Genomic DNA, 13517 nt, shown 5'->3' with positions numbered 1-13517 from the left:
GTGGAAATCTGGGCTGTTTTGCGGAAAAGGGAAGGGTGGGAAAGGATATCCTTTGACCTGGGTGGGAAAGAATGCAACAAATGAAAAGAAATGGCATTCTTCATTTAGTCATAACTAAAAACAAATCATATCAATTCTACCAAGATCAACAGTTAGCGTTTACGTCTGTTGATATATGCAGTCACACGTAAAGAGCGCCACCTGCTGGTAAGACCGTGTCTATACATCTGTATACACAGTTATTAGAGCTTCAAACATCTTTAACTGAAGGCTTAAGGCTTAGAAATTGAAAGAAAATAAAAATATCAAAAGAATCAGAATATCAGCCTAATTGTGGTTTACGAAGAGAGCAAAATGACTAATCTGTTGAGAACACGAGTTAAAAAGACAAAAAACAGAAAAAACAACAGTCAGAAGTGGTCTATCCTCAAATAAACTTGGTTTCTTTGTTAAATCATTTATTCACAATTACATGCAAGCAAACCAGTCACGACTGAACAGATGGGGGTACGTGGCAACATTTATATCTGAAAGACTTACAACACAACACTTTGCTTTGAATTCATTTGAAGTTTTTATTGAAGACAAATACAGTTTTTTTAAAATTCAACAAATGAAAATCCAGTATTTCTAAAATAAAATTGATCATACATTTGGGGTATAAGCTTACATAAAGGGAAGAAAGTTAAGCGACAGAGCCCAATCAGGGTCTCTGTTCAAACACTGTACATTACTCTCCAAAACTGGTCTTGAAATTCTAAAATGCGACCCAACTGTGCAAAGCAAACATGGTACAGGTTCACTGAGTGTATATCAACAAAAACTCAATTGGCCCTTTGCGTAGCTCATAACAGTAAAGTATGAAGAAAAACAAATGTAGTTAAAACAAGGTCCTGTGAGAAAACTGCAAAAAGGGCAACAAAATTTTTTTAACATATTTTTCTTACATTTTATCCTAATTAGGCCACTACATCTGGTTCACCTTGTTTTAAGCAGCGAAGTATGCATGGCAAAAGTTTGGAGGTCTTCAGGTCTTCTTCACTCAGCTGTCCCAGCATCCCCTGACATGCACAAATAGTCAGAGAGAGTCAATTAGTAGTTGAAATCCCATTCGATCAAAGAAACAATTAGCTTCTGCATGATTGTCACTTAGGTTTTAGCTTTTGTATTATTATAGCATTAGCCACAAACAGTAGTTTATGACTAGCTGTTAGCCAATTGAACAGTACAATGAAAACAATTCTGACTGATGTAAAGACATTCCAGCATTTCCTCACTTTCTTTGAAATTTGCTGTACTTTGAGCAACATGACAAAATTTGCTGACTCTTTATTTGGATAAAAGATTAGAAAAAAGCACACAGACAAAACCCTAGAACCATTAAACAGTAATGTTCCCCCTTTCCTTTTTTTTGCCCTGGAAGAGTAACCCGCCTGATATCCCCTCGTCTATACAGATTACCACTGAAAACAAGGGATACTATACTGTAATTGGCAACAAAAAAGGAGGAAAAAGAAAAAAGAAAAAGAAAAACTACCCGTTGATTAAGCTGCTTAGATCAAATTTGGATTGTAAACATGTTACAGAACTACTACAGATTCAGGGAAACTGAAAACCAAAGTAACAAATAGCCCAAAACAAATAGAAGAAAAATCTAATTGATCTGAAAAGTGGCCAAGGGTGTAACATGCTCTAAAAATGCTGACTCTGGGATATCAACCGGGTTTATCAATAAATCCCCAACATTTCACTCCTCCTTTCACATATAATTAGCATTTAAAAAAACAAGAGAAAAGAACAAAATCTGAACATCTTAAGCATATTTTATAACAAAAGAAATAAATATCAAATGAAACAAAGAACATGAAGCTCTGAAACACGTTCACAGGTAACAGCATTCAAATGGATGTGGGTAGAGAAAGGAGTACCTTGGGTGAGTACCTGCACAGTTTGACAGTATCCTTGATTTTTAATTTGGCTTTTCATGGGGTCGCTCACAACACCAACGCTGTGTGAGGTATGGAAGTCAGCTGCAATAATTCATTAACCCTACACTTCCATCATCCCAATGCTATCGGCTCTCGACTTTAAGAACAGACTGCATTAAAGTGCAAGGCAAGGAAGCACACATCCATGAAACTGAAGAACAGAATCAACACTGACGGCAGTTTTAATGGTTTAAAAAAAAAAATCCTTCTTTGAATACCTCTGAAACATTATAGAGAGCTAAAACTGCTGCGTGCTTATATATGTTGCATACATAGGCACATTGTTTTATGAATGTTTAGTGAACGAATTAATAAAATACCACAGTATACTCTTACTGTGAGCAAGGAGTTAAAAGGTGAGGTAGTATAGGTAGAGGAAAAAAAAACGTAAATTTGGAAGAGAACTTGTCTAAAAGACAAATATGTATGACCGATACAAAACAAGGTACCTCCAGGCATGTTTTTCAGGACTACACTGGCTTTTCCCTCTGGGTATGTTTCATTCTACCTTCTTCTGTTTCAGCCTCTAGTTCCATCTTCAGTGCATACTTACGATGCACTATTAAAAAACAGGAAGAAAAATCACAGACATAACTGAAAGAAAAAGGGGGGAGGGGAGCGGGGAAGAGCTAAGCTGCTCGGGGAGAGTGCACTTACCTGGAGCTGATCTGAGGTCCTATCAGATCAGTTTTAATTGGACTGAGTGTCACCTTCAGAATGGAGGTCTTCAGTGGTGCCATTCAGCTCTGCTCTAGGAGGCTCCACCTCCATGGGCTGGGACTTTGAGGGCTCACTGGACCTTTCATCGCTTGAGCCCTTTCCACTGCCTTTTTTCTCTTCGGTGTCCTTGTGCTCTGAGGAGACAATGGAACACTATTTAATAGAGCAGGGCAAAACATTCAATTTACATTGTCACAATGAGGAAAAAAACATTGTAATATTATATACAAGTAATTTTATGACGTAAACACAAACAAGTGGAATGATGTAACAAATAAAGTGTCTCTACTCTTATATTAATGTGCGTAAATATTAGCACTCTTGGAACACTGCCTGAACAGTCAAATTAAGAGGACCAGAACTAATTGCATAATAAACCACTGGAGCACTCACCACAAGAATCAGCAATTTATTTATTGCCAGCACCAAGTCCTAGGGTCATGATTAAGTCTATTTTTGTAACCTGCTATACCTGTGTGTGTGTGTGTGTGTGTGTGTGTGTGTGTGTGTGTGTGTGTGTGTGTGTGTGTGTGTATATATATATATATATATATATATATTATACACACATACATACACACACACACAACCAAAGTCCTCAAAAAGCCTTACGCTGATTTGACACATGGGACACTTCAACTCCTACATGGCTGGATATCAGCAAAGGTTCATTTGTCTACCTCGAAGGAAACCTACTCAATGAGTGAGTGACTAAATCGGGGTGTTGCTCACACTGGTTGACATGGACCATACTGTCAAATTCAACAAAACATTTGGCCACATTTTGGTCTCACCTTTGTCTCTGGCAGTTTTATCCTTCTCTCTGTCTTTGTCTCTGTCCCTGTCTCGACTGCGGCTTCGGTGTCGATGGCTTTTGCGTTCAGAACTGCGGGAACTCTTTCGTTCCTTGCTGCGTGAACGTCTCTTCCGATCCGAGCGCTCCCTGCTGCGCCTCCTCTCGCGGTCACGGCTCCTGATCAAGACACAATGTTACTGTAACCAAGGTATGTTGATATGTACACAAAACAGGACCAAGTCACAGGATTTTATTTGCTTTGGTTGATGAATGAAATTGAGGTCTGAGAAATTAACCAGTCCATAAAACTGCACTGACTGCATATGAACAAGTCAGAAAATGATAAGTCAAAAATAGTGTGTCTAAATTGTTAGTATGTGTACCTGCTGCGCTTCCTGTCCCTCTCCCTGTCCCTGTCCTTGCTTCTGCTCCTCCTTCTGTCCCGTGATCGGCTCCTGCGGCGGTCAGAGGCCCGACTCGAGTGGCGGCTGTTAGAGTGACTCCGTTTGCTCCGCCTTTCACGTTCACGCTCTCTGTCTCGCTCACGTTCTCGTTCACGTTCCCTCTCACGCTCTCTTTCTCGCTCTTTCTCTCTCTCTTTCTCCCTCTCTTTCTCTCGCATCTCCTCTTCCTCCTTACGCCTCTTCTCACGCTCCTCCCTTTCACGCTCTCTGTCTTCCCTCTCTCTTTCCCTCTTTGCCCGGTCATCTCTTTCAGGGTCCTCCGAGCGCCGCCGCAGTTTTTCCTGCAGTGTCATAGATCATAAAACAAATTAATAAAAGCTAATAAAGAGGAAAAAGATCACTCAAAGAAAGATGTAAGCAGGTTTCAATAAGAGTCCTGGAGATCCCCTCTACTGCAGTTTGACATTTTCACCACTGCCGACACCAGTGTAAAAACTGATAAGCTAATAATTATGGCCTTGAAGAGTTGGACGTGGTGTTGATAAAACTTCTTTAGGTCAACGGGGTGTTTATAGTGGTTTTGTTTATAAGTTGAACGCAAATTTAAACAAACATGTCACCACAAACAAACAAATTAACAAATTAAACAAACATGTCACCACAATATGCTAAACCAGACAGATATTAAAAACATAACTGGGGAGCTTACAAATGCTCAAACAATAAAAAGCAACCAAATGTTATGATTAAAATATACTGAACAATCCTATCAAACATGGTTTGTTCATTTTTCTTCAAATGACAGTTCTAACAATATTATATATATATATATATAATATATATATATATATATATATATATATATATATATATATATATATATATATATATATATATATCTGTTTTGTCACTGGAATTTTATTTATAACCACATTTAAATGGACCCATTCAGATCACCAAAGGTAACGTGTCTATGCTTGCAAAACCTACATTTCAAAAGCTACAATACACAATAAAAATACCACCTTACAAATAGGCAAAAAAAGTAACTATTCACTTACCTTGAGTTCCTCCACAGTAGATTTGATTTTAGCATATCCCATATGCTGTTTGCCCATTAGATGGTCATCTACTCTAGACTGAGCATCGCCAACAATGAGGAAAGCACCACAGACCTCACACACTTCCATCTGCTTCTCTTGAGCAGCAAAGCTCTCAATTGTCTGTAAGTTTGAGAAAGCATGATCGATCATAATCTAAAGTTTGTTTAAACGTCTTTGCTAAAAAGAAAAACAAAGGCAGCTGTGGCACTAAATCATGGACTCCCATGCCAAAACAGAAGCCAATGATGCATTAGTGCAGTTGGAGATACAGTACTCACAGATGGTGTTGAGCTGAGCTGCTCTCTCTCCTCCTTCAGCTGTTCCACCAGCTTCATCATGCCCTGAGCTTCCTCTACACGGCCTTCTGAGCCAAGCTCTTCAATCTGAGAGCAGAACACAATTTAATACCTTACACTGGATATGCAGAACTCCTGCAGCAACAAAATTAGTATTTTCATAAATGACTGCGTGAAATGATTCTGATTACAGAAATAAATCACATGCAATATAAATAATATCTTCATGCATTTGTTGTATGAAATCTTAAAAATCAGAAACTACAGAATCATCCATTTGGTCAAAGTATCTTTAAATAATAGGAAATAATTTGATATATTACAAAATGAAAACAATACTAATGTATTAAGATTTACTGAATATATTTACCCAGATATGCTGTTAAAAGGATTAAAAATGTTTTATACTGTATGCTTTCATAAATAATGCTGATGAAGACAAATATAGCAAATTTTCAGAATCCTTGGCCATGAGTTAATCTCAGTGGTTACATTATAATATTATAAGCTCAGTGATGCCAGAATGTGAACAGTGCTGAGACTGGCATATTATATCATAGGACTAATAAGAAAATATATCATGTAATTTGACATGTTGTGCAGGTGTCACCAATCGCATTACAGTCTTTCAGAGAAATGTGTCCATCTTGTGCAGGCAATAAACTTAAGACTGATACCATGACTCAGTTTACAGCAGACTTTACATACAAGGAAGTGATCATACCTGAACGACAAGTGCTTCAATCTTCTCTGTAAGCACTTGAGCCTTCTCCTCATTCTTCCCGGATAGTGTAGGCCCCTGTGAATCCCAAGTAAATGTGAGCATGAAGGTAATTCTACTCAAGAACCATAATTTTTAAATACCTGAACGCATCTGAACAAAAACAATCATTACACATACTCCAGAGTTCTGCTGGGCCTGCGACAGTGCCAGTCTGGCATGGCCTCTCCGAATCCGGCGCTCCACTTCAGCCAACAAACTCTGCAGGTACCTCAGGAAGTCTCTTTCGTAGCCTTCTTTCATGAACCGTGAGCTCTTCTCATACCTAACACACATTAATGTGTTATTTCAAGCTTTCGCATAACATAGTTAAAAAGCATCTGATGTATGCAGGTATGCAGGAAGTTCACTTACATTTTTCGAAGGTTTTCATCATGAATCTTTTCACAAGGACCTAGGACAATTAATTGCCATGTTACATACAGCTTTTGATAACTTAATGGGAAGAACGTTATTTTACTATGACTAAAATGTTGCATGTAATGTTTTCTTACCCAAATCAGAGCGCGTGTTGGTGAACAGTTCAGCTGGACAAAAACCACACAGATAATATTTGCAGACCTGTAAGATAAAGGCTGATCAGTGAAACAAGCAAAGGAAATACAGAGGTAGATTTAAAATGAATGAAATAAAGACAACAGTGTCTATACACAATGTATACCATTGTGGCTAAAGAACATGCAAAACATAAAAACCTATCAAGTCCTCCTTATTTATAGTCAAGCACCCATGGCACTATTACATTACATTTACAACATTTAGCAGACACCCTTATCCAGAGTGACTTACATTTCAATTTAGAAAACTGAGCAATTGAGGGTTAAGGGCCTTGCTCAGGGGTCCAGCAGTGGCAGCATGTTGGACCTGGGATTCGAACCTGTGACCATTCTATCAGTATTTCAACGCCTTAAACACTGAGCTAGAGCTACCACATCCCACACCCAACCCTAACCCAGGTCTGCACAGAGATCTAATCAGTCTGTCATGCTAGGGTCAGACTTACATTCTTACATTTACGGCATTTGGCAGACTCCCTGAGTCAGTCTCTATCCAGAGCGACTTACATTTATTTTGTTTATAAAACTAAGCAGTTGAAGGTTAAGGGCTTTGCTCAGTGGCAGCTTGATTCTCCTGGGATTTGAACTCTCAGCCTTCTGATCAGTCCAACATCTTAACCACTGAGCACAGATTTCCCTCATTTTCAATAAGACTACTCAGACTAGCACACGATTCATACGTACAGCACATTTACAGCGACTTCCATCTAAAATGCTCATAAGGATTTAAGGACTGTGAACTAAAACAATGTCAAGTCAAATTCAGTCGATCAGTTTCAGTTGATCTGCAATCTCGGCAAACATATCAAATATCTAAATTAGCCAGATGTAGCTCAGTTCGATTCCCAAAGTTCCCGGATCCAGAGAGTTTTAAAACCAATAACTTTATTCAGCTACACAACATAGTCTGCAATAGGGACTCAGTAAAGGCGGGATAGTTTACACGCCATGTTAGCAATACTAGCTAACGACGTTAAAGCGCTCGGGTCGCTAAGGATAGTTTTCTGCGTAAGCGGCGCGTAGGCCAGCTTTAGCATGCTAAAACAATGGTATAACCTATTTCCGTGTAATAAACAAGAAAATATAACATTTAATAACGCTGGTTAATGTTACAACAGGACCCTCTGCACAAACATGTTCTGTATTGTGTATAATTTCAAATGAACACATAGGTTTATTTGCTGCATAGGCTAAGCTAGTTAGCTAGCTAGCTAGCTAGCTGTGTGTTCCTTGACTACTCACAGTCTCGTGGTCCCAGCGAACATTGCAGCGCTTTTCATCAGGTGCCAAGTTTCTGTCTCGGCCCATTAACTCATCGAGTAACTGGGCTGCGGAGAGCATTTTGCTTCGATTCTGTTCAAAAGCAACCAGCTAAAACGTTCCGATGTTATTCGTTTACATACAGACGTTTTCTCAAGACGTTTCCGAAATTCACTCGTCCTAACAAAATGGCAGCGACTCTCCACACAACGGATATCTTTTCAAGTCACCTGAGAAACTACACAGAGGACAAAAAGTGTTTAAGGGCGCCGCCTATCGGTGAGGAGGATAAATCTAAATAGCCCATGTTTAAAAAGGGATGCACTTATTTCCAGGGATTTCAGAACAGCGTAACAGATGTTGCGTCATCGGGTAGGCGTGGCCTATTTGATCATCTAACCCTAACCATAACCGTAGTTTTTGGTTGTTTATTTGTTTTCTAAAATACTGTTTTGTCCTTCGTGGGTATGCTCTTTTTGAAAGACGGCGTTTTTCCAAGACCTCCGGAAACACGCCAACTTTACGTCGTGGTAATGAAACCCCTGGAATTTAGTGAATACCTGTTTTTAAAGGTGGTCTCTTAACTTCCTTTATTCTCTTATCCAATCTTTCTGTATTAGCTGCTGTGGGATGATCGTGTTGAATGCTGAGCTAAAGTCTGGTTTCTGATTAGAGCGTGTGAGATGGTCCTGAATTCTGTTACATCATCAATGATTTTAGTGAAGTCTGTGGTGTCAAAGCAGTCCTGCAGTACAGAGAAGGCGCCTTCTGTCTACACTTGTACCTGCCACTGTACTGGTTTGGTGACTTTCACCCTTGGTCTGTATGCCGGTATTAGCATAACGTTGATGTGGTCGGAGAGGCCAAATGCTGGGTGAGGCTTTGTGTAAATCAGGTCCAAGATATTATTACCACTTTTTAGAAAGTCAATATTTTGACTTGGGGACTGCGTGATTGAAATCCCCAGCCATGATGATAAATCTATTTGGATGGGCTGACTGTAGTTCACTAATGACATGGTACAGCTTGCTAAGTGCTCCATTTTAGTCGTTGTTGTTTGGAAACAGGGGGATGTAAACAGCGACCAACAATATGGAAAAAACCAGCACAGGGCACATTCATTAACACCATCATTCCATTTAGCATTGCACCATGGGCCATTTAGCAACAGCATTGCACCATGGGCCCGGGAGTGTCTATTAGATGGGTAAAGTATTACTAATATATTAATATTATTGTTATTATGTTTCATTTATTATGCTAGAAAGATTTCAGATGTCAAAACTACTGTACATATAGAACAAACGCTGCTTAAGTGCGCCGCCTCTTGGCGAGAAGTGAAACAACAGCCCAGCCTATGTAAATGTAAATCTCAAATTTTAAGAAGTCGCCTTTAACATATTGAGAACATCCGATCTTGAAAGCTAAGCAGGGTCAGGCCTGGTTAGTATTTGAATGGGAGAGGACCTGGTGTTTCGAGCCTTTTTCCTCAATCACCAGATAACTGTCTATTCCCATGCATTATTGTTATTTTAAGTTAGACTAAAAGACAATGATGGAATTTTAAGTGAAGGTAGATGAGTGTTAAAGCTTCAGTATGCATTCTCCATCCATCCATTTTCCTTTCTGCTTATCCTAAACATGGTCACAGGGAATACAGACAATTTAGAGATGCCATTCAGACTACAGCGCATGTCTTAGTAAACCTGAGTCCCTGGAGATAACCGGTTAATCAGAATCGGAATCAGAATCAGGTTTATTGGCCAAGTGTGTTGACACACAAGGAATTTGGTTCCAGCTGTTTGTGACTCTCAAACGTACAGACATAAATAACACTACACTATACAAACTATACGAGACAATGCAGACGATGAGATACAATATACACAGAATGAGTATTAAATACGTATATTTAATATGAACGATCAGTTATGTACATAAAGTGTGGGAGTGCAAATAACATTATTGTGCAATATTATGCTTTTTGTACAATATATAGCAGCAGTAGTGTGTGTAATATATACAGATAATTTGATGACTGACAGCTCTGATAATGCAGTACTTATAGATATGAAGCAGTGAATATAATTATGGTGAGTTGTTAATCAGAGTGATAAGGGGCCTGGGGAAAGAAACTGTTCCTTTGTCTGGCAGTTTTAGTAATCAAAGTTCTGTAGTGCCTGCCAGAAGGGAGGAGCTGAAAGAGGTTGTGTCCAGGGTGCGAAGGGTCAGTGGTGATTTTTCCTGCCCGGTTTCTGGTTTGGGGGATTATTTTTTCTGCTGTTTTTACTGTGCATGGCAGTCTGTTTCTGTCCTGTTTTGTGCACATGGGGTGGAGGTGGATATAAAACCCTCAAGCCCAGACAATGATGACACATTTTTATGTGTTGTCTGATGTGACATACATTTGGTTAATGGTATAAAAAATATATGCTATAGCATTCAAAGTAACCAGAGCTCAACCCAACTGAATATCGATAGGAGCAATTATTCAGGTCGGAGCAACATGTTAGATTGCCATCATCACTACACCATTTGAGGAAATTACTTTTAGAAGAATGATGTTTGTCCCTACAGTACAGTTCCAGAGACTTGTAGAATCAGAGGTGACAAATTTTGGCCAAAACCCTACTGAGATGCGGTTGTATATGTTGGGACAGAGGCAGTGTGAAGGAGGGAATTTTGTAGCAGCTCATTTAAAAGGCAAAGCACAAGTACATCTAGCTGGACAAGATCCAATTGTGTAGCCATTAAATTTGGGCAGTAGATCAGTTCACTTCCACTATCTGATACCCCCCAAAAAAACACTTATATTTAGCATTGTAGTCCATTATTACATGATTTCTGTCACTTTAACCTCTAGTTAAGCACAACATCTATAGGCTCAGAATAAATCTTCTCTGAGTGTATGGTGGTGCACAGTTCCTCTGGGCGGGTGGGTTTGGCCTCACCTTGTAGTTCGATGTGAACAGTGCATAATGTTCATATTTAGCAGTGAATGTTTGGCATAGGAATAGCTGATGTGCTTCCTGGTTGTGTTTGATTATTTTCAGCTTCTCTCTCATAATGTGTGAACGTGGGAGATTTGCAAGATATGTAAGCTCAGTCTGTAAAAAAGAAATATCTCTGCCAAGTCGTGCTGCATGACAAGATGCAGATCTGACTTCGTTTTTATGGGTGAAAAGAGTCAAACTAGAAATGAAAAAACTAGAAACTAGAAAAAAAAGGAACACAATGTTGCCAAAAAGTGTTGTGTCTGTATGTCTATAAAAACATAATGACAACAATTTTGCAATGTTCCAAAAATGATATGAATGTTCCAAAAATGCACTGTCAAATTAACAGTAACCTACTGACAGCGTGCTTGTCAGATAAGCTACTGTTAATTTGACAGGTCATTTGTGGAACATTCATTTCCTTAAAAAGATTTGGGTGTCATTGTAACAAGTCTATGACACATCTGTTTTTGGAGGCACTGATATAAAGTTGCACTCATAATTAATGGCAAGCTGCTCAGTTATTTTTAAAAAAATAGTTCTGCTTTAGTTATCCTGAGGTCCAATTATATTGCTATGATCTACTAATGATTACACAGTATCATTTATATTAAAGCAGTTTATACTGTCCAGCTGAACATTAGTAAATATAATGCATTTATTTGCTGCACAGACATGGGCAAGATAGAGATATTGCTATGTCATGCATGTATAGAGCTGATTTAATATACTTTAATCATTTTATTATAATAAAAAAAATAAAAAATCATTAGCAGCCTCTAGCTCTGTTCCATATCTCTAGAGCTATTTTAAATCAAAGAAATTCTTAACAGATTGTCTGTCTCTTTGCAGAACATTCAGGGTAACCTTTCAATCAATTTAACACTTGGTCTCATTTAATTATAGAGAATATTCTCACAATAACTCCTTATACAGATGATTAGGGTGTGCTGTCTCTAATATACTATATAAGAATATACCTCTGTGCAGTCCTGTGCAAATTCCTATCCCCTCTGTCTCTGTTGTTCTCTCTCTCTCTCTCTCTCTCTCTCACTCTCTCACTCTCTCACTCACTCACTCATATATTTCTACATGTCTCTGGAATACTAAACGATGCTCAGGCAAAATATCCTGTTGCCAGAGCAACAAGACACATAAGTGAGCATGGAAAACCTTTTTAGAGTGAGCTCTAATGAGGACAACAATCAGCAAGCCCTACCCCATGCTGGTAATGAATTACTTTAAACCAAACAATGTGATGTGCAAATGGCTTACTGTACACCGCTGGCTTATGATAAATGGTGCTTACAGAATTTGAAGCAAATATTCACCCTGAGCCTGCTAAAAATATTCAAGGAACTTGTCGTAGAGTCGTCTGATGTTGGAATCTATTTAAGTCTAAGGGCAGATGGCTGCTTTTGGATGTAGCTTTGGCCCGGGGAGCTTGGAGTCCTAATGCTGTCTGTCGCACATTCAGTCTGTTCGAGCTGTGTGCACTTTCTGTACTCAGTCCCACAATTAAATAACACTTCCCATTCTTGGAAGTCTTTCAGGTCTTGAATAACACCATGTATTCACACAGTGTAGTTAAAAATAACCATCTCAAAGACTATTTACAAAATACTAGGATTTAGAATGACAAGAAATTTCATTTCATTGCTATGTGACTTAAAGATATTATTGCTTGAGGTTTCTCCTTTAGAGCACCTTTAAGTTTTTACTAATAAATGATATATTAAATTAAACACCTTGATGCATTCTTTGGTTCCTTTGGGAGAACCTTTAAATTTTTTTTAAATCCAAAGGAATCTAGAGCCATTAAGCATTCAAAGAGGCATTGAGGTACATTATCTTTAAAGAGAGGTAGGAGAAATTGCACAGTAAAGTGATGTCTATCCACTGGTTGTTGGTGTTAAATGAGTTGGTTTCAGTATTTCAGAAACTGCTGACCTCCTAGGAGGTTCCAACACATCAATTGCTAGAGATTAGACAGTTTGGTACAAAAAATATTGTGTGAGCGGTTCTTCTGCAGATTGAAACACCTTGTTGATAAGACGTCAAAGCAGAACTGAAATACCTACCTGTTACTACTGTGGTGAAGAGAAAACAATCACAGAATGAATGAGCAGTCGCGTTCCAGTCCTATGATCCAAGAACAGCATTCTGGGGCTACAGTGGAAATTGATTCATGGTTTAAGATTGGAAAAAGACCATTCTGAGATGCTTTTCTGCTCATCATTAAAAAAAATTTTTGTGTTGATTCTGTGTAAACTTATTTAGCCATTTCTTAGTTAATGGAATAAGGTTTTAAACAGGCACAGATAGTAAAAAAAAAAAAATAGTCAAAAACATTCAATAATATGTTACCCTTGGAATTTTTTTTTAGATTTGTGACTTCATAGATCTTCATAGGTCTGTTTCCACCAAGCGTTGTATGATTGAGTGGCAAACTAGGCCAAATTTCATCCTTAAATGTTACTTCTGCTTTCTGCTTTTTTGAAACACAACTTTGCTTCTCGTTTTAATGTCCATTATTATACAACCCTTCCAATCTTTTTGTGAACAGGCTAGTATTGAATGCAGTCAGGTAGCCACACACACACACACACTCTCTCT

General features: G+C 38.5%; 1 protein-coding gene across 2 annotated transcripts; it reads right to left on the bottom strand.

The window, feature by feature from the left end:
• Nucleotides 1–550: 550 nt before the first annotated feature.
• Nucleotides 551–8125, bottom strand: luc7l3 (LUC7-like 3 pre-mRNA splicing factor). Of its 2 annotated transcripts, XM_060893310.1 has the most exons (11): nucleotides 7888–8125; nucleotides 6583–6649; nucleotides 6443–6482; nucleotides 6209–6353; nucleotides 6032–6106; nucleotides 5290–5394; nucleotides 4970–5131; nucleotides 3888–4249; nucleotides 3503–3681; nucleotides 2646–2842; nucleotides 551–1061 (listed from the first exon to the last, which is right to left on the bottom strand). In XM_060893310.1, exons 1-10 carry the CDS (start codon nucleotides 7984–7986, stop codon nucleotides 2679–2681), a joined length of 1398 nt encoding a protein of 465 aa, XP_060749293.1. In that variant the 5' UTR covers nucleotides 7987–8125; the 3' UTR covers nucleotides 551–1061; nucleotides 2646–2678. The 2 variants fall into 2 exon arrangements, with proteins under 2 accessions (XP_060749293.1, XP_060749292.1); XM_060893309.1 differs by having other exon boundaries at nucleotides 551–2842.
• Between the last annotated feature and the right edge of the window lie 5392 nt (nucleotides 8126–13517).

Source organism: Tachysurus vachellii, chromosome 18 (assembly GCF_030014155.1).
Source record: "Tachysurus vachellii isolate PV-2020 chromosome 18, HZAU_Pvac_v1, whole genome shotgun sequence".
Classification (NCBI taxonomy): Eukaryota; Metazoa; Chordata; class Actinopteri; order Siluriformes; family Bagridae; genus Tachysurus; species Tachysurus vachellii.
The sequence above is the reverse complement of the archived record's forward strand: the minus strand, read 5'-3'. Positions and strand labels throughout refer to the sequence as shown.

Excerpts from the sequence above, each read along its gene's own strand:
- luc7l3 (XM_060893309.1), bottom strand. The coding sequence starts at position 7,986 with ATGCTCTCCGCAGCCCAGTTACTCGATGAGTTAATGGGCCGAGACAGA. Across the intron at positions 6,650-7,887 it reads TTCGCTGGGACCACGAGACT|GTCTGCAAATATTATCTGTG; the intron begins GTGAGTAGTCAA and ends TTTATCTTACAG. Across the intron at positions 6,107-6,208 it reads AGGCCCAGCAGAACTCTGGA|GGGCCTACACTATCCGGGAA; the intron begins GTATGTGTAATG and ends TGGGATTCACAG.